The sequence below is a fragment of the Myxine glutinosa genome, chromosome 7 (genome assembly GCF_964187855.1).
Source record: "Myxine glutinosa chromosome 7, kmMyxGlut1.1, whole genome shotgun sequence".
NCBI classification, from domain to species: domain Eukaryota; kingdom Metazoa; phylum Chordata; class Myxini; order Myxiniformes; family Myxinidae; genus Myxine; species Myxine glutinosa.
The window spans coordinates 184101882-184129049 of NC_136267.1; the positions used below are offsets into that span (position 1 = coordinate 184101882).

Consider the following 27168-nt stretch of genomic DNA (forward strand, 5'->3'; position numbering starts at 1 on the left):
TGTATGTATGTATATGTATGTATGTATATATATATATATATATATATATACACATACATACACGTGTGAGGTCATAAAGCATAATATAACATTATCTTTGCCAACTCCCCCCGGCACTCCTAATAAAGTGCAGCACTCTCCACCCACACCTCTCTCATGAACTGTGTGGTATGGATACACGGCATGTCCGGAGTAGATAAATTGTGTTGTGTGGATACACAGCATGTCCGGAGTAGATGGACAGTGTTGTGTGGATACACGGCATGTCCAGCGTGGATGAACTGTGTGGTATGGATACACAGCATGTCTGGAGTAGATGGACAGTGTTGTGTGGATACACGGCATGTCCAGCGTGGATGAACTGTGTGGTATGGATACACAGCATGTCCGGAGTAGATAAATTGTGTTCTGTGGATACACGGCATGTCTGGAGTAGATGGACAGTGTTGTGTGGAGTAGATGGACAGTGTTGTGTGGATACACGGCATGTCTGGAGTAGATGGACAGTGTTGTGTGTATACACGGCATGTCCAGAGTAGATGAACTGTGTGGTAAGGATACACGGCATGTCCGGAGTAAATGGACAGTGTTGTGTGGATACACGGCATGTCCGGAGTTGATGGACAGTGTTGTGTGGATAAACGGCATGTCCAGAGTAGATGAGCTGTGTGGTATGCATACACGGCATGTCCGGAGTAGATGGACAGTGTTGTGTGGATAGACGGCATGTCCGGAGTAGATGGACAGTGTTGTGTGGATACACGGCATGTGCGGAGTAGATGGATAGTGTTGTGTGGATACACGGCATGTCCGGAGTAGATGAGTTGTGTGGTATGGATACACGGCATGTCCGGAGTAGATGGACAGTGTTGTGTGGATACACGGCATGTGCGGAGTAAATTAATTGTGTTGTGTGGCTACACAGCATGTCCGGAGTAGATAAATTGTGTTGTGTGGATACACGGCATGTCTGGAGTTGATGGACAGTGTTGTGTGGATACACGGCATGTGTGGCGTAGATGGACAGTGTTGTGTGGATACACGGCATGTCCAGAGTAGATGAACTGTGTGGTATGGATACATGGCATGTCCGGAGTAGATGGACAGTGTTGTGTGGATAGACGGCATGTCCGGAGTAGATGGACAGTGTTGTGTGGATAAACGGCATGTCCAGAGTAGATGAGTTGTGAGGTATGGATACACGGCATGTCCGGAGTAGATGGACAGTGTTGTGTGGATACACGGCATGTCCAGAGTAGATGAGTTGTGAGGTATGGATACACGGCATGTCCGGAGTAGATGAGTTGTGAGGTATGGATACACGGCATGTCCGGAGTAGATGGACAGTGTTGTGTGGATACACGGCATGTGCGGAGTAAATTAATTATGTTGCAGTGTAGGCATTGTGGGTTTTCTGTGAGGTGGATCGTGTATTGAAAGTTTTAAAGAGATGGATGGTGACCACAGCGCATGCATGACCTTTAGACAAATATTCTGATTGAAAACAAAGTAAAAACTAACAAACGTTATCAGTTCCCATCCTGACTGCGAGACACAATCGGCTGAGTAATAAATATATCAACACCCAAAACATTGTGCATATCAATGATCAATCACATTCAGTGTCACTATTTACCAAATGCCATTTCAGACCCTTATTACAGCATCACCTTGAAAAAAAAAAATCACAAAATACTTTCGGGAAAACCAACTTTATTTGAATCCAATGGATGTTTGGTGAAATGGATATCAATGGTAGTTTAACAATGTTAAACTATGGTGGATGGAGGGAGTGGGGAGGGACGAGGGTGTGATTTATGTCCTGAAGGCCCAGCAGAAAATTCCCCAAAATCTGCCCCCTAAACCACAGGCCTTTTAAAATATGAGATTGAACCTCTGCAGAGGATGTAAGATGCACAAACTGTTACCTAACTGAACCTAACTGAACTGAGTGATTTTGTGCTTTCTGACTGATCTTGGCCGTCGATGGTTCGATGTACTTGAAAATTTGCCCACGCATAGATCATCACGTTATGAGTGCGATGGTAAAATTATTTTTTCATAATATGTTAATTTGTCTAATTATTGCCTAATTCTATTGTTCTATAATTGTTAAGTCCGTCTTAGACAACATGCTAAAACACTCAGAATAAATTACAGGCCAATTAATTTACACCATCAGTGTCCTAATGCATGTAACCCTTATTCACATGTTTTGTTGCACACAAACATGTGCAAAAATTGCAGTTTTTTAGGACGTTTTTAGCAGTTTTTAAGGACACTTTTTAGCAGTTTTTTAGGACGTTTTTAGCAGTTTTTTAGGACACTTTTTAAGCAGTTTTTAGGACACTTTTTAGCAGTGTTTTTAGGACGTTTTTTAAAGCAGTTTTTAGCAGTTTTTAAAGCAGTTTTTAGCAGTTTTTTAGGACGTTTTAAAAAGCAGTTTTAGGGCGTTTTTAGGACAAGCAGTTTTTTAGGACGTTTTTAGGACACGTTTTTTAAAACCAGTTTTTAGGACGTTTTTAGCAGTTTTTTAGGACGTTTTTTAAAGCAGTTTTTAGGACGTTTTTGGCAGTTTTTAGGACGTTTTTTAAAGCAGTTTTAGGACGTTTTTAGGACACTTTTAAAACAGTTTTTAGGACGTTTTTTAGGACACGTTTTTTAAAACCAGTTTTTAGGACGTTTTTTAGCAGTTTTTAGGGCGTTTTTTAGCAGTTTTTTAGGACGTTTTTTCGCAGTTTTTTAGGACGTTATTTTTAGCAGTTTTTTAGGACATGTTTTTTAGGATTAATTTCCACGTGACACCTGAACGGTAAGTGCGATTTGGACAGATTTGGTATCAAAATGTACGCAAGATCCTAGAGGAAAAAAGTCACGAGAGAGGAAAATCGAAATCCCCAGTGGTTGCGGAAAAAGTGCGAAAAATGTCGAGGAAGACCTCCCAGGCCCCTATCCCCACCCCAGTGCAATTAGGGTTAAATGGGCTTGTGTGCTCATAGATGCCATTACTATTTTCATGTAAAAGCAAACTGATGTTTCCAACGTCATTCTACTGCATGTCATTCTGTACATGACATTCATGTACAAGCTCCTCCATTATTATCAGATATCTGATGAAAAACAGTCTGAACTCCATCTTGGCTGTTCAGTTACAAAAACAATCTCTTTCCACACCGGGAGTTTGGGCCTTTCACCGCCACTGCTTTTGCACAAAGAATTTCTGGCAGGACACGCCATAGCGGAACCCAGGAACAGGTGTGCTTTCGCCACAGAGAGCAAAGTGTGCAAATAGCATATTCAGGGGGAGAACACCTGAGAACAAGAAAAGAAAGGTTAACTGAAGTGTGAGACAAAGGTTCACACAAATATATGCACTTACAATGCAAACAGTCCATTTAACATCTGTTTCCCTTACATATTTCCCTCTTCACCACAAACGAAGAGAATGCAAATCTAATGTCCGGTCTGGCTTTGGCTTCCGGTCCAGTCTGGAGAGGACGCTGGCGTTACTTGTTCGCCGCTTCTCCGACTGGGTCATTGTACATAGTCTGCTTTTCTGGTGGTCGTGGCGGATTTTTGGCCGTTGGGTCTGCTCTCTGCTCGGTCCCGGCTCTTCCACTGTTGCCTCAGGCCCGCTCACGTTGTTTGCGGCTGTGGCTGTTTGCCGCTGCGGCCTTTGTTGTCTTGGCTTGCGGCTGCGGTTGTTTGCCGCTGCGGCCTTTGCTGTCTTGATTAGCGGCTGCGGTCGTTTTGGCCTCGTACTCGTCCCTTTGCTCCTGCCTGGCATGGCTCTAAGGTACTCCGCCGCAAGGCTCCTTCTGCTCAGCACTTACTCCACCCCATCATGCATCTCTGCAATCAAATACCACGGACTCCTGCGACGACCCAGATATATTCATAGAGGCTCTGGTCGTAAGTTTGTTTACTTTCAAACAGGTCACTTCATTCCCGTACTCTGGTCGGCTCAGCGCACTCCCACTCATTGTCCCAGCGCACCTGGTCACAGCAACGCACACGATCGCACCTCCTGTCTGCAAACCCTGGCTAAATCACCTGAGTTCATCCCTACTGTACAAACCAACATGAAGCTCACCCTGTTCAATACCCGGTCCCTCAACAACAAAAGCCTCATCCTGAACGACTACAATCTGGATAATAAACTGGACTTTCTCTGTCTCACTGAAACTTGGCAACAACCTCTGGACTACTTCGCACTCAACCTCACTACACCCAATGGATATTGTTACATCAATAAACCACGCTCGGAGGGCCGAGGTGGTGGAATTGCCGTAATACACCGACAGGACATCAAGACCAGCCTAATCTCCATCTCATCTGCTCCATCATTTGAACACCTGGCTTTTAAACTCTCTGGTCACACACAGTCAGTCATGGCTGTCGTCTACCGCCCTCCCAAACCACACCCATCATTCCTGTCTGACTTCTCCTACTTTCTGACCCAGCTCTGTTCCCTCTCCCCCTCAATCCTCCTCCTCGGTGATTTCAATATCCACATGGACTCCACTGACTCCACAATAACCACTGACTTCACTGATTTACTCACCTGCTTTAACCTCACTCAACATGTCAACTTTCCTACCCATAACCGTGGTCACATTCTGGACCTTGTCTGCTCTACTGGATTAATTTTGCACCATCTCTCTGGCTCCGACCTCACCCTCTCTGACCACTTAGCCATCACCATGACCATCAACATCCCCACCCCAGCACCAAGGCATTATCGCACTATCAACTTCCGTAAGCTAAACGCTCTTTCACCTACCTCATTCTCATCCACCCTCTCTGAAAAAATGTCCACTTCTCCCTTCGTTGACCTCCACACCCCTTCTGACCTCACTGACTACTACAACCACACTCTCTCCTCCTGCCTTGATCAGCTTGCGCCTATAAAAGCCAAAACTGTTTCTTTCACCCATTCTGCTCCCTGGTTTACCCCTGAACTCCGCCTGATGAAAACTCGTGCTCGCCAACTTGAAAGACTCCGCAATAAAACAGGTCTCACAATTCACTCCCAAGCCTACAAGGACCACCTACAACACTACAAAGATGCCCTCTCCCGCGCCCGCTCCGCCTACTACTCTCAAATTATCCACTCTGGCTCTGGAAACCCAAAAGCACTCTTCTCTACAATAAACAAACTCCTCAGCACCCTGAACACCACCACCCAGTCATTCACAGTAGACAACTGCATCTCCTTCCTTTCATTCTTCCAATGCAAAATTGACAACATCTACAACAGCTTAACCACCACCGCACCCGCTCCCCCTCAAACCACCTGCCCCCCCTTATCCTGCCAACCCCTGTCTCAGTTCTCCCCAGTCTCCCCTACTGACCTCTCTGAACTCCTCATAGGAATGAAAACTGCCACCTGCACTCTTGACCCCATCCCCTCCAGCTTTGTCAAGGCCTCCCTTCCTGCTCTCTCTCCACTTATCACTGCAACAATAAACTCCTCCCTGTCTACAGGCATCGTCCCACCATCCCTAAAAATTGCTGCTGTTACCCCCATTCTGAAAAAACCTGGACTCAACCCTGACACCCTAAACAACTTCAGACCCATCTCCAACCTACCCTTTCTGTCAAAAGTTTTGGAACGCGCTGTAGCCACTCAACTCAAACATCACCTCTCTGCCAATAACCTGTATGAAACATTCCAATCCAGATTCCGCTCCAACCACACTACTAAAACTGCTCTCCTCAAAATCACCAACGACCTTCTCCTCTCCTCTGACGCCGGCAACCTCAACATTCTCATCCTCCTCGACCTCAGCGCCGCCTTTGACACCATCAATCACACCATCCTCCTCACCCGACTTGAAACCACCTAATAACATTACCAGCACTGCCCTCTCTTGGATCAAATCATACCTCTCTGACAGACGCCAGTTCATCTCCATCAATAACTGCAAATCCCCCACTGCTCCCCTCCCCCAAGGTTAAGTTCTTGGCCCCCTCCTCTTCATCCTGTACCTGTCCCCCCTTGGTCACTTAATCCGCCGTCATGGTCTCCAATTCCACTGCTTCGCCGATGACATCCAGCTTTTCATCTCCACCAAGTCCATCTCCACCGCCACCCACTCTATCCTGACAAACTGCATCACTGAAATAAAATCCTGGCTTCAAATCAACTTCCTCAAACGTAACTATGATAAATCTGAAATAATCATCATTGGCCCAAAAACGCTCACCAAATCCACCCATAACTTTGCCCTCAACATCGACGGTTTCCCAGTATCCACCTCCCCTCACATCTGGAATCTTGGCATCATCTTTGACCAAACCCTCTCCTTCGACAAATACACTAAACACATCACAAAGACAGCCTTCTTTCATCTGAAAAACATCGCCCGTCTCCGTCCATCCCTCTCCTCCACGGCTGCAGAAACCCTCATCCACGCCTTCATCACCTCCCGTCTGGACTACTGCAACAGCCTCCTCTATGGTTCACCCTCAATAATCACCAATAAACTCCAATACATTCAGAACTCCGCTGCCCGTCTACTCACCCATTCCCGGACCCGTGACCACATCACCCCCGTCCTTTACAAGCTTCACTGGCTCCCCATCCCCCAGAGAATCCAGTACAAAATCCTCCTCTTGACCTACAAAGCCCTCCATAACCTGGCCTCATCTACTTGACTGACCTCCTCTCCAGACACACTCCCACCCGCAACCTCCGCTCTGCTGGTACCAACCTCCTGACCCCCCCCCCCCCCCCCCATCCGGACCAAATTCAGATCCTGGGGGGACAGGGCCTTCTCCATCGCTGCTCCCACCCTCTGGAACTCACTACCTCACACCATCAGAGACTCCTCCTCACTCACCACATTCAAAACATCACTCAAGACCCACCTGTTCAACACTGCATTCAACATTTAACCCACAGCACTTAACCCCTGACTATCTCTTCTCCTTCTCCTTCCTTTTGCTTTGATTATTTACCTATTGATTTTTGTCTTTTTGCACTTGTTTTTTGTACTCTGTCAAAGCGCCTTTGGGCTTCTTGAAAAGCGCTATATAAAATAAATGTATTATTATTATTATTATTATTAATGTAGACTCACCACAGCAGATAGGACAGGTCGCTTGTGAGGGACATCCGGGCGTGTTCCGGGACGTTTTCTCCACGATTTCTGAACTGTTCTTGGGGTTAGGGCCAGACGTCCTGTGGCAAAAAAAACACCAGGAAGTTCAATTGCCGACCAGGACGCTACCAGGAACAAGTTAATACTCACAAAGCTGAGTTAACTTGTGAAAAAGAAAAAGGACCACATTGGAATACAATGCAAGCTGTATTAGTCTAGCATTGAAGTTCTTTGATCCATCTTCATGAGCTCATAACAAAAAATACACACTGAGTGCCATTATGGTTAGTGTCTCGTCCACTCTGGTTGGTCAGCGGTTGAATTCCTACTTTGGCCGAGCCATAACAAGGACTAAAGATGGTGCATGCTGCTTCCTCACTTGAGTAGAGCACAGCCAAACCCCCCCCCCCCCCCCCCCCCCCGAGGAGAGATTTCTCCCGAAAAGTGTCATGCTGACTGCGGGGAGAAAAGGTGCCGCTAGGTGGCGCCATTCCTCATAATGTTATCAGCCATGCCTGTCCAACATCAAGTCCTTTGGCCAAAGAGCCAGGCAAGATTGGCCAAAGAGCCAGACAATATTTGACAACCAAATGGAGGGGCAAAATGCCATTATGACCATCAGTCAGCCTGATGTCTAAACTGCATGGAATCATGTGATGGATATTCCATATTCTCAGATGAATACCATTTTGTTGGCAATCTTTTAAAATGGCTACCATTTTCACCTCATTTGATACATCTCAAAAATTGGGCTCTACCCCAGAATTGGTCGGCCCTAGGCATATGTAGTCCAACAAGAGGGAGAATTGCTTTGCTATACATTTCCCCTATGGGTGCGATTTTTTTTTCCCCCAGTACAAAAATGGCATAACTCTGTGAAAAATGGATGAAACGCCCTGAAACTCGAACTTGTTCTGTAAATTATCATAATAAAGCCATGTACCAAGTTTCAGTTGAATATGTTAAAAGGTATGGGCGGAAAGGTTGCTGGGATGAATGATGAGCTCGTTTGGCGGATGTCCGGTCTTACTGGAACAACGGCAGCGAGTTACTGCATTAACCAGCAGCACCTGTGGTGTGCTGTAAAATAAGGGCGGTGCACTACGGGTATTCCCTGTGCATCCGGCCAGCCGCTGCACCACACTTCCCTTCCGGGTGTCGGGCCTCGGCCTGCCACTGGACTTAGTTTGGCGAGAGGGAGCGACTGACTTCTGCGCAAGGTCTGTTGCTCCTAAAACGTTCGCGCAGTCTGTTACCTAACACCAACGCTGCAACGGCGGGGCGACATGATGGGCGGAAAGTCTGGAAAACCACCGGAGGGACAGAGCAAACCTATAGTCCCCTAACGGTTTCAATAAATGTTGTTCAGCATAAAATTCTGCATATTGGCAATGTGCATTCTGCAGAGTTTCGTTGCATTTACTTTGAGATGTTTCAGGAAGTAGACCAAAAAAGTCTTCTTCTTTTTTTTCGACATTTTCCCAAGATCTCTCCATTATGGTTCACAAGAATTTTATGATGAGGAATTTTCTTGTTTAATTTTGGCTTCCATGTATTTATTTCTTTACCAATAATTATCCGTATTGGTAAGCCCAGCTTCAATTGATCTAATGCAATACAGTCTGATACTTTAACAATATATATATGTATATAGATTATATTGTTAAGGTAATAAAAACTTCTTCTTTTTTTTAATGTAAAGGGATGTAGGGATGTCACTCCAAAATGTATGGAAACAAGGTAGGGATGATCATAAGAAATGATCACGTGAAACCATCCCAACATCTTTCTTTGAATAATGGTTGTCCCTAGGGTTCTGAATGGGAGGACAAGGAAGTGTGTGGAGAAGGAGATCAGAGAAGAGCATCAGGGGTTTAGAAAGGGTAGGGGAACGATAGATGGGATGTTCACGCTGAAACAGCTGGTGGAGAAGAGGTTGGAGGTGCAAGGTGAAATGGCATTGGGATTTGTGGATCTGGAGGAGGCCTACAACAGTCCCGAGAGAGATGGTGATGGTGGCACCGAGATGGATGGGAGTGCCGGAAGCAAAAGTTAGGTTGGTACAAGGGAATAAAGGGAAGTTTTGGTTGGTCCTGGGATGTCGGAGGATTTCAATGTAAACATTGGTTTGAGGCAGCGAGCACTCTCAACCCACTCCTGTTTATCATGGCGAAGGAGCTGGAGCTGGTAAGCAGGAAGGTGAACATGGAATCAATTGAATTGGCCACAGGTGGACTCCAATCAAGTTGTAGAGACATCTCAAGGATGATCAAAGGAAATTGGATGCACCTGAGCTCAATTTGGAGTGTCATAGCAAAGGGGTTGAATACTTATTGACATTTCTGCATGACATTTCAGCTTTTCATTTTTAATTATTTTGTAAAAAAATTCTAAAAACAAATTCCACTTTAACATTATGGGGTAGATTATGTATAGATCAGTGACAAAAATTCTCGATTTCATCCATATTAAATTCAGGCTGTAACACAACAAAATGTGGAAAAAGTCAAGGGAAGTGAATACTTTCTGAAGACGCTGTACATTTTCATACCAACTTTCAGATGCACGTCAAAATTAAGCAAGAACAGGACTCAATATTCAGCCAAGGCCAAGTGAAGCGAGGTCGAGTCCACTTATTCCTGTCAAACGTGAAACACCCTGCAATCCATGCCTAGAGAAAACAGTTGTTTTGGAATGCCGGCCACATTTTCCATGGACATAATCATGTAACTTCGTTTTTAAAAATTATTCATGGGTAGGCGCTCCTACGTTGAAAGTTCTATGTCAATCGCTGTAGTGGTAGCAAAGAAAACGACTAAAGGTGAAAAATTGAAAGCAGGGGGGAAAAAGTGAGTGCCTCACCCGACGGTCCACAACATGATCAACTAGAACGGCACACAGTAGAGAGCATACCTCCGCCAGGTGAACAGTTCACGTTTTGTATCCCAGAGTAGACCAGAAAAATCACAATGCAGAATCACATTTAATCAAAATCATCCGTCCATAACTTTTTGAGATATCCTGCTATGTATCGTTTTTGGCTTTCTCCCAATGGTGAAGAATCACTTTAAAATTTCTAATAGCCGGATCCGGATCAGGATCTTCACCAAAATTGAATCGAAACGTCCTTGTCACACACCCAACCTGTCCACCAGGTTTCGTTAAAATCCGTCCAACTTTTTGAGAAATCTCGTTCACAAACAGACAGACAGGGGTGAAAACATAACCTCCATCCACCTTTGGTGGCGAAGGTATTAATGGTTGTGGATGCCCATTACTATAACAATTATTATGGAGAACCATAATGGACAGATCTTGGGGAAATGTTGAATTTTTAAAAACTCTTTTTGTCTATTTCCAGAAATATTTCAACATCAATGGCACAAAACCCACCACATTACACATTGCCATATGCAGAATGTTATACCGAACAACATATGCTGAAGGCCAACAAATTCTCAGGTAGAGCCCAGTTTCCTAAATGGTGGCTGTTTTCAAAGATGGCCAAGCAAAATGGTATTTATCTGGGAATATAAAATGTCCATCACATGATCCCTTCCAGTTAAGACATCAGGCTAAGTGAAACTCATAGTGGAATTTAGCAGCACCATTTGGTACGAGTTAACTCCAAAACTTCAGTATCTGGCTCATGGGTTATATTGCCTGCAGGTGAGTAAATGACTTGTGTGTGTGGCTGCTCTTCAATGAGCCTTAAAACATGCAGAAGAAAAATGCAAAGTTCAAGTCTAACATTTGAAATACCTCTGTTTTGTGTTGCTTTGCGACAAGTCTCCGCATTTGTTAAAACCACAACGCAGTGTTCCCATGATGTTGGTTTTTGGCTTCTTGGCCCTGGATGAACTCATCCTGCTCAGATTCCGGCCCAAACACTTTTTGTCTCCTTCTGCATCATTCAACACAGAAAACTCTAATTTTAACAAATTAAGCTGGAGATAAAGAATAATTTAAGCAAAAGGTTTCAGCAAAGCAACCCAAACACAATCTCAAGACACTTCTACATATAAGGAAGGCATAATCAGAAATAAACAAGCGGGTAAGAACAGACCGATTGGACAAGAGCATTCAAAGATAAGGATAAAATAGCAATTCAGGCAGAATGGGCCAAAACAGAATGGTGCATTCAATAAAATGGTGAATTATCTTCTTTGTGGCAACACGCTGCACCTCACCCTTCCCCATATCTCGCTTTCCTCCTTCTCCTCGGGAATAACATTGTTGACACGTGAAGCCAGACAACCGAGGAACAGTACTGGGACTTGATTTAAGTGGAAAGCTATCGTTTCCACATCTGGTGCATTGGCCCTACTGACTCAATAAAATGATTGCCACCCATGCCACATTTAGGCCGCCACACAAGGACAGGCCGGTCGCAAGAATAATGCTAATCAGAGCCAAACAACACATTCGTCCATGCAGGCCAGACCGTCTCAAATTGACAACGGAAACTGATACCTGACAAGGAAACTACCTGACAATTGACAATAACGGAATTGATACTATTTAGCAAAAAGAGAAAGGCAATGTGTAAGTGTTTCGCTTGATTATGCAAGATAGCAGAACTTTAGTCATTTTAATTGGATCTTAAAAAAAAAAAAACCAACCAGAGGCCAAAGTGCTCCTTTGCAAAGTGCATAACTTAGTCAAACTTCCGATTTGGTCATGTGACATGAGAAAGGAGCTCGAGGAATAGATAGCAGAGGAAGTTGCAATGGATGGTTTTCTGGCCTCCTGAGTCTTCAGAGCGCTTTTGTCGATCTTCTTAGCCCTTGGGATGGTTTCCCAAATTTCTTGAGTCCTTGGGGGGCTTTCCTCGATCTTTTTTGCCTTTTGGGCGGTTTCCTCGATCTCCCCAGGCTCTTTAGCAGTTCTTTTTGCAAGTTTGGCAAGTCTTACTTTACGTTTCTCCACCGCCATCGGCCTGAAAATAAACAATGGATTTTCATGGCAAGGCAAGTACATGTAAACATGGGTCAGTTGTGGTATGTTCTGTGGGTGTTTGTTGTTGCCAGTTAGTTGCACCGGCATCTGATTCACCTGTCAAAGCTGTGTCGCATTGTGCAACCAGGCAGTCTGAGTTGCAACTCATCCTTTTCTACTTGGGTTTGAGTTTCAAACAAGATTGGTGGCTAAGATGAATGTGGGCAAAAAAAAAAAAAAAAAGGATTGAGGCCATCGCAGGCAGTGTGGGTATTTTCAATCACTCAAGAAAGAGAACAGGTCTTCACAGGACAACTATGACAGTGATTACTCACGACATCGTCATCAATTTATTATGCATGCAGTGGGGAAGTGGGACTAAAAATGAGAAAGGGGGTAGAAGAGAGAATGATTCGAGAGGGAAAGTAGGGCTTGAGAGTATGGGAAGGAGAAAAGATGGAAATTAGCGAGGACACGGGAATAAAGGAGGAAGAGGCAAAGAACATATGGGTGCGGTCAGGGGGAGGCAGAGAAATCCCACTGTATTTAAATACTTTATACATGATAAATATATGGGTCAACTCTCAGGTTTTCCTACTACAAGGGTGTGTTGAAAGATAATGCCTCCTATTCTTTTTCTCCTAAACAGGTAAAGACATTTGAATGAAACAAAGTCATAGAGACATCAATCTTTATTCTATCATGGTGCATTTTGGGTACAAGGTCCAGCAGGTCAGCCTGGGAAGTGCTGCTGCTTGACGACCTGAGCATCCCAAATTAAACAAGATAGTACTGGCTCTGTCAGATGGGCAGAGGTTTAGCAGCGAGGTTCGGCTGGGTAGTTTGAATGTGCGATCAATGGGGGAGAGGAGTTGAGGTGGTGGAGATGATGCAGAGAAGGATGTTGGAAGTGTTGTGCATGCAGGAGACGAGGTGGAAAGGTGACAGGGTGAGGAGTTTGGTAGGAGTCGGGTGGGGAATAATAGTATCAGAAAAGATCAGCAAGCAGGTGGTCAGACTGGAAAGATGGGTGGGACGGATAGTTATGGCATGGGTGGTGATTCAAAGGCAAATGGTGTGTGTTATGTCGGTATATGAACCACAAATGGTAAGGACTGGGGCGGAGAAGCAGGAATTGAAGGACGCACTGGAGAGGATGATGGGGATGGTTGAGCTGGAGGTGATTCTGTGCATTGTGGAGGATTTTAACATATGTCAGAGTAGTGGAGCCTGGTGAAGAGGAATGTGTTGATAAATTTGGTTGGGGAAAGAGGAATAGAGAGGGTGGAGAGCAGGTGGAGCTGGTAGCGAGGAATAGGATGGTCATAGCTGGCTCATTCTAGAGAAAGCCACAGGATCACCTATAGGAGTACACAACATAAAACAGAACTGGATTTGGTGGTGGTAAGAAAGTGACAGTTGTGGAGGGTTGAGGATTGTAAGGGAGTGGAGGGAGACCATGTTACTACCCAGCACAAGCCTGTGCTATTTGTGCTACAGATGAAGAAAAGGATGGAGGTTAAGAAGAGCAGGGGTCGGAACGTTATTAGGTGGGGGAAGTGTTGAGGAAACATCATAGTAGGGTACAAGGAGAGGGTGAGGGCCAGGTATGAGCAACATAGTGAAGGTTTGGGGGAGGGGTAGAGGAGGAGGAGGAGCATGGAGAGGTGTTTTGTGGAATTGAAGAAGTTTTGTGTGGAAGGACGTCAGGAAAGGGTGCATTGTCGAGGGATAGAAACCAGTTATGGTGGACAGAGGAAGTAGTGAAGGCAGTTGGTGAAAAGGAGGTTTGGAAGAGGATAGAGAACATCAAGGATCGAGGGAGTTGTTGGATACGGGGTTGCTACACCTGTATGGGCAGGAAGAGAAAGCAGCAAGGAGAGCTGTGAATATGGCGAGGAATGATATGGAAGATGAGGTGCATAAGTTGAAGAGGATGGTGAGAGGAAGATGATCTATACATTTGTTTGTAACAGATCTGAAGATAGCAAGGACATGAAGGGAAGGGGAGGAAGGCGATGATTAAGTATGGTGACAGGAGGCCAGTGACAGACAGGGGCGACATATTGAAGATGTGAGAAGGATATTTCAAAGAGCTGTTGAACGGAGAAGAAAGTAATGGGGAGCTGGAGCTACCGAGTTACGGAAGCCTCTCCTCAGTGAAAGACACATGAAAGCCCGCTTGGAGTTTGCAAAAACGCACCTAAAGGACTCTCAGACTGTAAGAAACAAGATTCTGTGGTCTGATGAAACCAAGATTGAACTGTTTGGCTTCCGTCTGGCCACTCTGCCATAAAGCCCAGATCGGTGGGGTGTTGCAGTGATGGTTGTCCTTCTGGAACTTTCTCCCATCTCCACACAGGATCTCTGGAGCTCAGCCAGAGTGACCATCGGGTTCTTGGTCACCTATCTTACCAAGGCCCTTCTCCCCCGATTGCTCAGTGTGACCGGGCGGCCAGCTCTAGGAAGAGTCCTGGTTGTCCAAACTTCTTCCATTTAAGAATTATGGAGGCCACTGTGCTCTTGGGAACCTTCAATGCAGCAGAGATTTTTTTTTGGGCTTCCCCAGATCTGTGCCTCGACACAATCCTATCTCTGAGCTCTGCAGGCAGTTCCTTCGACCTCATGGCTTGGTTTTTGCTCTGATATGCAATGGCAGCTGTGAGACCTTATATAGACAGGTGTGTGCCTTTCCAAATGATGTCCAATCAATTGAATTTACCACATGTGGACTCTAATCAAGGTGTAGAAACATCTCAAAGATGATCAAGAGAAATGGGAGGCACCTGAGCTAAATTTCAAGTGTCATAGCAAAGGGTATGAATACTTATGTCAAATGTGATATTTCAGTTTTTTATTTTTAATAAATTTGCAAAACTTTCTAAAATCCTGTTTTCTCTTTGTCATTTTGGGGTATTGAGTGGAGATTGATGAGGAAAAAAAAAGAATTTAAACGATTTCAGCATAAGACTGCAACATAACAAAATGTGAAAAAAGTGAAGGGGTCTGAATACTTTCTGAATGCACTGCAAATGCATATCAGATTAGAGGGGAAGAAAGATCAAACAGGGAAATAGGTTTGAGTATCTGGGGGCGGAACAGTGACTGGGGATGTTAAGTTGGAGGCAGAGGTGCAGAGGAAGATTCAGGTGGTGCGAATGAGTGGAGGAGTGTGGAGGGAGTAATGGCAGACAGAAAGGTATCAAGGAAATTGAAAGGGAACGTTCTGATGTTGTGTGTAACACCGGTCTTCCTTTACAGTCTGGAGACGGTGGCACTGAGAGAGAGACAACAACAGAGAGGTGGATAGAAGAAGAATGGATGAACTGAGGGAGGATATTGGTGTGCAGGTGAGTTTGAAGGGGAGATTGGTGAAATGCCAGCTGAGATGGGCTGGACACAGTGCGGAAGGGGGAAGAGAGCAGATAGGTTGAGGGAGCAAGGAAGGAGGAAAAGAGGTCTACTGTGGTTGAGATGGGAGGATTGTGTGAAGAGCAATTGGAGAGTGGAGAGACTCGGCTGAGGATAGAGGGAAGTGGAGTAGTAGCGTGGTCAAGACATGGCAGAAGATTGGTGCCATTGGACTGCACCGCTTATAAAGGAACAAGTAAACGAAAATACCTGTTTTAGGGCTACACACTTTTATTATTTAAAAAAAGTTTTAAACCAATTTTTTAAAATGTATTTTTTAAATTAAATTTTGATGGATGAAAATGTACCACAAAAGAGGACCGTGGGCCAAATTTCAGCTCTCTGGGACGTATGGAACCAATAAAATGAATGGCTCAAAGATTTGAAACGGGACAAACAAACAAAGTTCAGATGAAGTTAAATAAAAGTGTGTAAAAAGGCGGAGACGAAAAAAGATAAGAGGTGCATATTTATCTCAAACAATTGCAGTCCACACATTTCTGCCAACATTCAAATCGTTTTGTAAGTTTGTCACGATAGAACTGAGTGTCTTGCTGACCTACCCAACGCTTCACAGCGGCCTTGACATCATCATCATCATCATCGGAAGAAAAATGTTCTCCACAAAGGTTTTCCTTAAGCTTGGGAAAAAGATTAAACTCTGATGGAGCCAAGTCGGGGCTGGTGATCCTTTGTGCCGGTGCCCCATTGACCGTCTCACACTCAGGATCGTAATGGAGCACCCAACTCTCATCTACAGTAATTGATGCTTCCCAGGACTCACAATGCCATGCTGCCCTCAGCCATCTTTACGAACGTAACACTGAGACGTCTCGTGTCAGAATCACGAAATTTCACACGCAGAGGTGGGAATAAATAATGTGCAGACCGCTTTGTTTCATTCAAATACTGTTGTGGCCAAAAATATTGGCATCCTTGCACCTTTTTCAAATAATGCACTATTTCTTCCAGAAAATTGTTCAAATTAAAAAATATTTTGGTATCCACAATGTATTTATTTTGTTTGCAATGGAGCAAAACAAAAAAAGCAGAAAAAATTACTAAATCTTAGCTTATGCCATACAGAAATCCTAAAATGGCCTGGACAATATCATTGGCACATTATATAAGTTGTTAGAAATAATTAGATTTCAAGCAGGTGATTCTCCTTTACTTTGGAAGTCAACTCACCCGTGGTGAGTTGCAGGTGCCTGCAATATAAAAATCACTCATTCAACCAGTTTGAATGCAGAAAAGGAGTCATTCTGCTGTTTTGTGTCACTGTGCGCAACGCAATGAGCATAGAGAAAAGAAAAAAAAACAGAGAATTGTCTGAGAAGGTCAGACACAAGACTGTAGCCAAGCATGGACAATCTCAAGGCTACAAGTCCATCTCCAGAGACCTTGATGTTTGTGTGTCCACCGTACGCAATGTTATAAAGAAGTTTAAGGCCCATGGCACTGTAGCCAACCTCCCTGGACGTGGCCACAAGAGAAAACTTGATCGAAGATTGCAGCGAAGGATTGTTCGAATGGTGGAGAAAGAACCTCGATCAACTCCCAAACATATTCAAGCTGACCTTCAGACACGAGGTACGACAGTTTCAACTCGCACCATCCATCACCAACTCAATGAAAGGGGGTTCTCTGATGAATCCTTCTGGGAGAATGTCCTGTGGACAGATGAGGCCAAATTAGAGCTTTTTGGTAAAGCACATCATCTCTATGTTTACAGAAAACAAAATGAAGCCCTCAAAGAAAAGAACACCTTCCCTACAGTCAAAGATGGAGGAGGTTCAGTGATGTTTTGGGGTTGCTGTGCTGCCTCTGGCACTGGGTACCTTGATGTGTTCATGGCATCATGAAATCAGGAGATTACCAAGGCATTTTGGAGCGCAATGTTCAACCCTGTGTCAGAAAGCTGGGTCTCTGTCGAAGGTCATGGGTCTTGCAGCAGGACAACGACCCCAAATACACACTTCAAAAAGCACCCAGGAATGGTTCAAGACAAAACACTGAACTGTTCTGAAGTGGCCAGCAATGAGTCCACATCTAAATCCCATTGAACACCTGTGGGAGATCTGAAAACAGCAGTTGGGAGAAGGCACCCTTCAAATCTGGGAGAACTGGAGCAGTTTGCAAAAGTAGAGTGGGCCAAATTGCCAGTAGAGAGGGGTAGGAAGCTCATTCGTGGCTATAGGAAGTGCTTGACTGAAGTTATTTTGTCCAAAGGCCGTGCTACCAAATATTAAGTTTAGGGTGTCAATATTTTGTGAATGCCATTTCTTTTTATTTTCTTATTTAAAAGGACATATTAAGTTCTGAATCAAAAACAAGGGTTCTGTAATATTAACAGTGAAATAAAGAATTGTGGAGACTAAATACTTTTGTCAATTCGAACTTATTTTTACAGAAAATTGTAAGTTATTTGAAAAAAGTGCAAGGGTGCCCATATTTTTGGCCACGACTGTATCTTTACCCGTTAGAGAAAAATAATAGGAGGCATTACTTTTCAACAGACCCACGTAATTGGCTCGGAAATAAAAATTTAACATCGGAATTCCTGAATCACACACACAGCCTTAACAATGTTTAAAATAAACGAACAAAAAACATTAAAAGACCTAACTATTTCCCCTCACCATGAGTGAGAATTTGGCTACGGCTTTGGTCCTTCTCTCTTGTTTTTGCCCCGGTGTGAATAGGTAAATAAATGATGCCCCAAACTGGAAGCCTTTGTGGAATGGCTGTGACAGCACAAGCATCAATCTGTCCCACCGCTCTGTACGTGCTGTCTGGATGAAGCAATCTGCAAGGAACAATCAGGAACACAACATGTTCAAATGTAACATTGTGGCGGACACAAAAGCCCACTGGCGTGGTGACATCATTCCGCGCACCAAGTGGGCGGTGGCCACGCCCGAGGGGTAGGCGTGGCCTCATGATATACACCGGGCGCGCAGCCCGGAGCGCGCCAGTGTTACAGTGAGCTCCTGAAATAAAGACGCTTATAAGTTACCGCTTGTCCGCTTCCTCCTTGCTCGCAAGCAGCGCGCGTAACGCCGCGCTTTACTGGTGACCCCCTTGACGTTGGATCTGCCGGAGCGATCCTTCCACACGCGACGCCATTGCCATGGCCAACTTCATCAAACTTCCCGAATTTTGGGAGGCTCAGGCCGAAGTCTGGTTCGTCCAGGCCGAAGCCCAATTTCAGCTTCGGCGCCTCACCGGCGATGACACGCGCTATTGCCACGTCGTCGCCTCCCTCGGGCCCGGCACGGCCGCTCAAGTTGTGTCCGTCCTTCGCCACCCACCGGACGGCCACAAGTACGAGGCACTCAAGCGGCTACTCCTAGCCACGTTCGGCCTCACGGACGACGCACGGGCCGACCGCCTCCTGGATCTCCCCGAGCTCAGTGACACGCGCCCGTCGGTCCGAATGGACCATATGCTGTCACTGTTGGGCGACGAAGCCCCCGGTTCTCTATTCCGGGCGCTTTTCCGTCGCCAACTTCCAGCGCAGGTTCGCCTCGCGTTGGCCGGGACCGGGCTAACGGAACCCCGAGCATTGGCAGCCGAGGCGGACAAGTACTTCGCCGCTTCGGACACGCGGGCGAGAGTCGGCGTGGCCGTCACGGCCCTCGTGGCTGATGCTGCTGATGTTGCTGCTGATGCTGCTGATCCACAGCATCAGCTTATACAGCATACGCAGCATGCTGATATGCACCTCGTGACCGCCGCCACGCCCCGCCCACCGCCGCGGCGAAAACCGCCACCGCGGGGAAACCCGCCAACTCCACCGGCCTGGCGGAGCCAGCCGCGCTCCTCCAGCTCCACCACCTGGTGCTGGTTCCACGCCAAGTTCGGCCACGAAGCTCGGCAGTGTCATCCGCCATGCTCCTTCAACAGGTCGGGAAACGCCTGGGCCGGCGCTCAATAGTGGCGATGAGCGCCGGCCGTTCGAGCAGCCTGCTGTTCATAACGGACACCTTCTCCGGGCGCCGTTACCTGTGCGACACGGGAGCGCAGGTGAGTGTCGTTCCCGCCGGCACGTCAGACAAGCACGCCGCGGGTGGGGGCCCCGCGCTGCTTGCCGCGAACGGGACGCCCATCCGTACGTACGGAAAACGCTGCCTCTCTCTGCGGTTCGGAGGGCAGGTTTTCCGATGGACGTTCGTCACCGCCGACGTGCCCATGGCGCTGCTTGGCGCGGACTTCCTGTGCGCTAATGAGCTCCTGGTCGACGTCAAGCGCAGACGTCTTGTCCAGGCCGAGACATTCAGCTCGCTCGCTTGTGCGTTGCCCAGCTCAACGAGCGGCTTGCCAAGCGGCTTGCCGAACGGTTCGGTTCCGGCCACGTTGGTCTGTATGCTTCCGGCAGCGGACGCATTCACCCGCCTCCTCGCCGGCTTCCCGGCCCTCACGCGGCCCACCTTCTCGGCGGGGGCCGTCAAGCACGGGGTGGCCCATCACATCCCCACCGTCGGGCCACCGGTCTACGCCCGGGCACGCCGCCTCGAGCCGACGAAGCTGGCGGTGGCAAAAGCGGCGTTCGCTACCCTGGAGCGACTCAGCATCGTTCGGCGCTCAGAGAGCGCTTGGGCATCGCCGCTGCACATCATGCCGAAGACCGGCGGGGGATAGCGACCGTGCGGGGACTATCGCCGTCTCAATGACGCCACGACTCCCGACCGCTACCCCGTCCCCCACATTCAGGACTTTTCCGCCCGTTTGGCGGGCATGTCCTTCTTCTCGAAGGTGGACCTCATACGCGGCTACCATCAGGTCCCCGTCAGGCCGGAGGACGTCCCGAAGACGGCGGTCATCACGCCATTCGGACTCTTCGAGTTCCTGCGCATGCCCTTCGGTCTGAAGAATGCGGCTCAGGCGTTCCAGCGACTGATGGACAGCGTCCTGCGTGACTTGGATTTTGTCTACGTCTACCTGGACGATATCCTCGTCGCCAGCGCGTCCCGCGAAGAGCACCTACGCCACCTCCGCACGCTCTTCGAACGCCTGGGCCAGCATGGCCTGATTGTGAACCCCGCAAAGTGCCGGTTCGGCGCCACCATAATCGATTTTCTGGGGCACCGTGTCACCAGGCACGGAGCCGTCCCCCTGCCGGCCAAGGTGGAGGCGGTGAAGGGGTTTCCGCGCCCCCGCACGATCAGAGGGCTGCAGGAGTTCCTGGGCATGGTGAACTTTTACCATCGGTTCCTGCCCCGTATCGCCCAGCTCCTGCGCCCCCTGCACGAAGCTCTCCGAGGTAAGCCGGGCAAAGGCGACGTTACCTGGACCGAGCAGATGGACACGGCGTTCACGGGCGCGAAGCTCGCCTTGGCTAACGCCACCATGCTCGTGCACCCGGCGCCCGATGCACCGATCGCCCTCACCACCGATGCCTCGGACTACGCGGTGGGCGCGGTGCACGAGCAATGGGTGCGTGGAGCTTGGCAACCGCTGGCGTTCTTTAGCCGGCAGCTTCGCCCGCCCGAACGCCATTACAGTACCTTCGACCGCGAGTTGCTCGGGCTTCACTTGGCGGTCAGGCACTTCCGACATCTGCTCGAGGGCCGTGCGTTCACTGCCTTCGTCGACCACAAGCCGCTGATCTTCGCGATGGGCAAGGTCACCGAGCCGTGGTCGGCCGGCAGCAGCGTCACCTCTCGGCCGTGTCCGAGTACACGACGGACATCCAGCACGTCGCGGGGAAGGACAACCCGGTGGCGGATTGCCTTTCCCGGGCCGTCGCCCACGCAGTCCACCTCGGCATCGACTATGCCCGGATGGCAGCGGACCAGGCCGCTGACCCTGACGTCCAGGCCTTGCGGACCGCCGTCACGGGCCTCCGCGTCACCGAGGTGGCGTTCGACGGCGCAGGCGCGGCCCTCTTGTGCGACGTCTCCCTCGGGCGTCCTCGCCCCATCGTGCCCGCGGGCTGGCAGCGCCAGGTGTTTGACGCCATCCACGGCCTGTCCCACCCGGGCGCGAGGGCCTCCCAAACGCTGATCGCCGACAAGTTCGTCTGGCATGGCCTCCGGAAGGCCGTCCGCAGCTGGGCCAGAACGTGCCTCACGTGCCAGCGCGCCAAGGTGCACCGGCACACCCAGGCCCCGTTGGCCCCGTTCACGGTGCCGGAACGCCGGTTTGACCACGTCCACGTGGACCTGGTGGGACCTCTGCCCCCCTCGCGGGGTTTCACCTACGTCCTCACCATGGTGGACCGCACCACCCGGTGGCCGGAGGCCATGCCCTTGGCGTCGACAACGGCGGCCGATGTCGCGCAGGCTTTCATCGCCACCTGGGTCGCCCGGTTCGGCGCCCCCTCAGACATCTCGTCCGAACGCGGCCCCCAGTTCACCTCGGAGCTCTGGGGGGCGGTCGCGCAGGGGCTCGGGGTCTGGCTGCACCGAACCACGGCCTACCACCCCCAGGCTAACGGCCTGTGTGAGCGATTTCACCGCTCATTGAAGGCCGCGCTCCGGGCCACCCTCCGCGACGGCGGCTGGGTCGACAGGCTCCCCTGGGTCCTGCTGGGCCCCCGGACGGCGCCCAAGGAGGACCTGCGCGCATCCGCGGCGGAGTTGGTCTTCGGGCAACCGCTGCGGGTGCCGGGCGAGTTCCTCCCCGACTCCACGGCACCATGGTCCGCGGCACAGCAGCGCTCCGCTCTGCAAGAGACCGCCCAGAGTTTCGCCCCGGTGCCAACGGCATGCCACGGGCACCCACCGACGCACGTCGCCCCGGAGCTTCGCACGGCGGAGTACGTCTTCGTCCGCCACGATGCCCACCGGACACCACTGCGGCCCTCGTACGACGGGCCTTTCCGCGTGCTGGAGACCGGGGCGAAGCACTTCACCCTGGACATCGGCGGTACTCCTGACCGCGTTTCGGTAGACCGCCTCAAGCCGGCCCACCTCGACGTGGACCATCCACCGCCAGTGGCCCGACCCCCACGTCGGGGCCGCCCCCCTGCGGGCGGACCCCCGGCACCGCCCAGCCCCGCCGCCCCCCGGTCCTGCACCCATCCCAGGGGCAGCCAGGGGCATCCCACCTGGCATCCCTGCACCCCGGACGCCGCCGATCGCCAGGGGGCGCTTTGGCCGGGTCATTCGTCTGCCCCGCAAACTGGCCCTCCAGGTGCGCGGGAATTCTGGGGGGGCGCGTGTGGCGGACACAAAAGCCCACTGGCGTGGTGACATCATTCCGCGCACCAAGTGGGCGGTGGCCACGCCCGAGGGGTAGGCGTGGCCTCATGATATACACCGGGCGCGCAGCCCGGAGCGCGCCAGTGTTACAGTGAGCTCCTGAAATAAAGACGCTTATAAGTTACCGCTTGTCCGCTTCCTCCTTGCTCGCAAGCAGCGCGCGTAACGCCGCGCTTTAACATGACAAATGTGAAAGTGCCGATATTTATCTGATCATAGTCACATTTTTCCATCCCTATGTGGGGTTGTGGGGGTGGGGAGAGGGAGGGGGGGGGGGGAGGGGTTGCACCATTTGGCAGAAAACAGAACTTCAGAATTTTCAATAGATTCATGTTCAGGCAGCCACATCTTAACATTGCTTCTTGCATCCAACACACAGGACATGCATCTTAACCATTCATGGACAAGACATGGCTGCCTCCATGTAATGGTAAAATACAAGGAAATTCAGCAAATGTACAAAAGGAGACACAATAGATTAAAATGAAGTTTTCATAATGATCAGATACAGCCATTCTCAGTTTTTGAAATTTGTTTCACTTTATGCCCCATGAACAATGTAGTTTCATTGCTTTTGTTAAACAAATGACAAACGGCAGTAGCTGCCAGTAACACAATGTAGCCCAGGTGGGTGGGGTTGGGAAGATAAGAAAAAGGAAAACCACAGCTCCCGTAAATCGATACAAACCCCTGCCTTTTGAGGTTTCCTTCAACATTGCTGTTAATATCCAGATCTTAAATGCCTCTCAAACAACGATATATATTTCACATATCACTTTTGATTTATATATACATGTATATGTATGTATATATATTTATATATATATATATATGTATGTGTGTGTATATATATATATATATATATATATGTATGTGTGTGTATATATATATATATATATATATATGTATATGTATGTGTGTGTATATATATATATATATATATATATATATATATATATATATATATATATATATATATATATATACATTTTTTTTTTTTTTTTTTTTTTTTTTTTCCAAAGGGCTGCAATATAAAGTTCTTGGAGTCTCCCTCACGGCTTTATCTTCACTCTAACTCACCATCTGCTTTCATTTTTATTGATGGTTTTAGACTCGGTGTCAGCAATAATTGAGAAAATTCACGCACACACCACGGGAAAATGCCGAGATATATTTAAAAATCGTGGCACGATATATCATACACCGCCCAAATAACTCAGACGGGAAAATGCCAAGATATATTAAACATTAGCTTTTTCTTTTCCATTAAGATATATTACTTTTCCGTTTGATGACAGTCGTCACAAAAAAGTCAAGAATGTGGGGAGAGGGGCAGAGCTTCGTTCAAAATTGCCGACAGATTTTTTCGTTCCAATTTCATTCATCTAAAGGTAATCCTGTTTGAACAATCCATTCATTCCATTGATGTAATTCACATGTGTAAAATAAATAAATAAACACAGACGGGAGATTGCCGAGAGATATTTTTTCGTTGTTATTTTATAGCCTATGTGCACGTACACTTTAAAGAAGTTTATGTCTTTAATTTTAAAATGTGTGTAACCCACTCCCCAATGTGTGTGTGTGTGTGTGTGTGTGTGTGTGTGTGTGTGTGTGTGTGTGTGTGAACGACTTACCAGTGTATGTGTGACCCACTCCCCAGTGTATGTGTGACCCACTCCCCAGTGTATGTGTGACCCACTCCCCAGTGTATGTGTGACCCACTCCCCAGTGTATGTGTGACCCACTCCCCAGTGTATGTGTGACCCACTCCCCAGTGTATGTGTGACCCACTCCCCAGTGTATGTGTGACCCACTCCCGTGTGTGTGTGTGTGTGTGTGTGTGTGTGTGTGTGTGTGTGTGTATGTGTGTGTGTGTATAAATGTGTATATTGTTGCGGTTTTGCCATAAAGGCAAACCGCCTATAGTTAATTGCACGACAACATGTAGCCTGCAGTAGTTATGCCTAGGTCACACATAGGCGGATTTGTCGGCGACTACTGGCGACTGAAAAAATCGCCACCATCCGCCGACAATCGTAATGAAACCGTAATGGACGGTCGCCTGTAGTCGTGGTTATCCTCCCCAGGTCGGCTGCAGTCGGCAAGAGTCGCAAAGGGGCCAAAAAGTTTTTTAAATGTTTAAAAACGGCGCGCTCAGTCGCAATGGAAAAAAATCCGCCATGCTGTCGTGATGGAACCGCCATGCTGTCGTCGGTATCCGTAATAAGAGCGTAAAGCGGCCGCAACCCAGTCGCTCATAGTCTTCCGCAATCGCCCCACCAGCTAGCACGGCAGAGATGCGAATGCCATACGGCCTTCCTGCGGCATCTTCCCGACTACGGGCCGACACTGTTGCGGCTGCATATCGACTACAGAAGAACTGTCACGTCTCCCCTGCGGCTATGGGAGACTGACGACGACAGCAGTAGGACTAGTGGCGGCCGAGTTACGGCCATTGGCGACAAAGATACGACTGCCTGGCGACTGCATTACGACATACCACGATTCCATGGCAAGACAGGATGGTGTGAGGGTCTCCGTGGAGTGAGGTCCTGTGGTGCCGACAAGGATATGGCTTTATTGTTTGGACTTGGGACTTTTGGGAACTTTATTTTTGGGACTTTGGTCCTTTGGAAACTTTATGTATGGGACTTGGGACCAGTGGAAATAATTTGTTGGACTTTATTTCCATTCTCTCTCCCTGCAGAAAAGTTTGATTATTACATTACAATGATACATCTTTATTAACTTTCTTATTGTACATCAAACATCTTTATGCTTCATGTCATACATCATTGAAATGAATAAAGTGAAATGTAAAATAGAGAAATAAAGATTTAAAAAGTTGTGTGAATCGTCTCCAATCGCCGGCGGTCTTATTGCAGTCTTGCGGACGTCGGAGTAAACCGCCACCCGGCCCCAATGCAGTCGCCGCGATCCGCCATCGGTCGTAATCTAGCCGCCAGACTGTCGCCACACTGCCGCCGTGCATCCGCAATGCAGTCGTCGTCGATCTTCGACAGTCGCCATCCCACTCGGGGCGTCGTCGCAATGCAGTCGCAATGTGGCCACCTGCAGTCGCCATACTGCCGCCTGACCATATTTGACCGCCCGACATCGCCAGTAGTCGCCGAAAAATCCGCCTATGTGTGACCTAGGCATTAGTTATTTCTTATTGAATGTAAAGAGTAGCCCTTTCCCATTGTGTAGTAATCAAGACCAATATGCGTTGAGAGCTAGGCAGGATTTCAAACATTCGTGTGGTTAAAGGAGGACATTTTGATGAGCAGGAAGGCATGGCCAGCAGCACAGGCCCACGTGACCAATGACGGGTTGGAACACGTCCGCCAGCATGCGACAAACCTCAGCCAATGGGAGGCTGTGGAACATTTTGGAGGGGTGGGCGGATGTGATAAACCCCCGCCCATCGCATTTTCACTTTCTTGCATTTCGCCTCGCCGACGACACCTCTCTTGCATTTCTCCTCGCCGACGACACCTCTCTTGCATTTCTCCTCGCCGACAAGACCTCTCTTGCATTTCGCCTCGTGGACGACACCTCTCTTGGATTTTGCCCCGTGGACGACACCCCTCTTGGATTTTGCCTCGTGGACAACACCCCTCTTGGATTTTGCCTCATGGACGACACCCCTCTTGGACTCTGCCTCGCCGACCACAGCGCTCTTGCTTTGCCCCTTCCGCGACCCATCGTGAAGCTGGTCATCCCACCTGCGCTGAATCTAGCCCAACCTGCACTGAAGTTCATCAACCTGCGCTGAAGTTCATCTACCTGTGCTGAAGTTCGTCGTCCAGATACCTCGTCCAGGCTGCACGTCCGGATCGAGGATCGAACTGCGCGCTGCGCACAGCCGCGGCCACCAGCGAGGCAATCCCAGCACGTACATCGATCGGTACAAGAATAACCCGTGTGTCATTCTATGTGTGTGAGAGTGTGAAGGCGCCTGTGGGGTTTATGATAGGTAAGGAATTGATAAGCTTACATCTTCGTCTCTTTTTCTCTGTGCCTTCAAATAAAAGGCTGTACATTTTTGTTACATTCAAACCTGTTCGGATACGTTTTTTCTCCATTGGCCCAGCATCATCCGAGACCGAATTTGGCTTGAATCAGGTCCGTAAATCACGTGAGGTAACGCCGCTTTCCACACCGTGCAAATCTGCTCAGCACCCCATAAGGTGTGTGAAAGCGAGGGTTCGATCCCCGGTTTCTTCGGTTGCGTGTCTTGAAGGTATTTGGGATCAATTGACCAGCAAACTCTTTGGCGCGTGGCTGGGAGGTTGGCGATCGGAAATGCTTAGCAATCCGTCAATCACGAGTTTAGTCGCTCGCGGTCGGTGGCCTCAGTGGAACCGGAGTTTGTGGGGAAACGGGGCATAAACCCCCCATTAGTATGTCGACGAACACGGGATCTGCAACAATATATTTGTATGGTACAACCCTCTGGTGCAATGAAGAATTCATAGTGGATTCTATGATGGAAAGCT

At 48.4% G+C, this 27168-nt stretch overlaps 1 protein-coding gene across 1 annotated transcript in view; it reads right to left on the reverse strand.

The window, feature by feature from the left end:
• Positions 1 to 1696: 1696 nt before the first annotated feature.
• The window catches only part of XNDC1N (XRCC1 N-terminal domain containing 1, N-terminal like), a 45208-nt gene continuing 19736 nt past the window's right edge, over positions 1697 to 27168 (reverse strand). Inside the window, exons 4-9 of the mRNA XM_068123681.2 lie at positions 18098 to 18264; positions 12162 to 12253; positions 11729 to 12045; positions 10869 to 11010; positions 7086 to 7186; positions 1697 to 3312 (exon numbers count right to left, since the gene is read on the reverse strand). Coding sequence (XP_067979782.1) covers positions 3191 to 3312; positions 7086 to 7186; positions 10869 to 11010; positions 11729 to 12045; positions 12162 to 12253; positions 18098 to 18264 — 941 coding nt within the window. The 3' untranslated portion in view covers positions 1697 to 3190. The remainder of the gene's footprint in view (positions 3313 to 7085; positions 7187 to 10868; positions 11011 to 11728; positions 12046 to 12161; positions 12254 to 18097; positions 18265 to 27168) is intronic.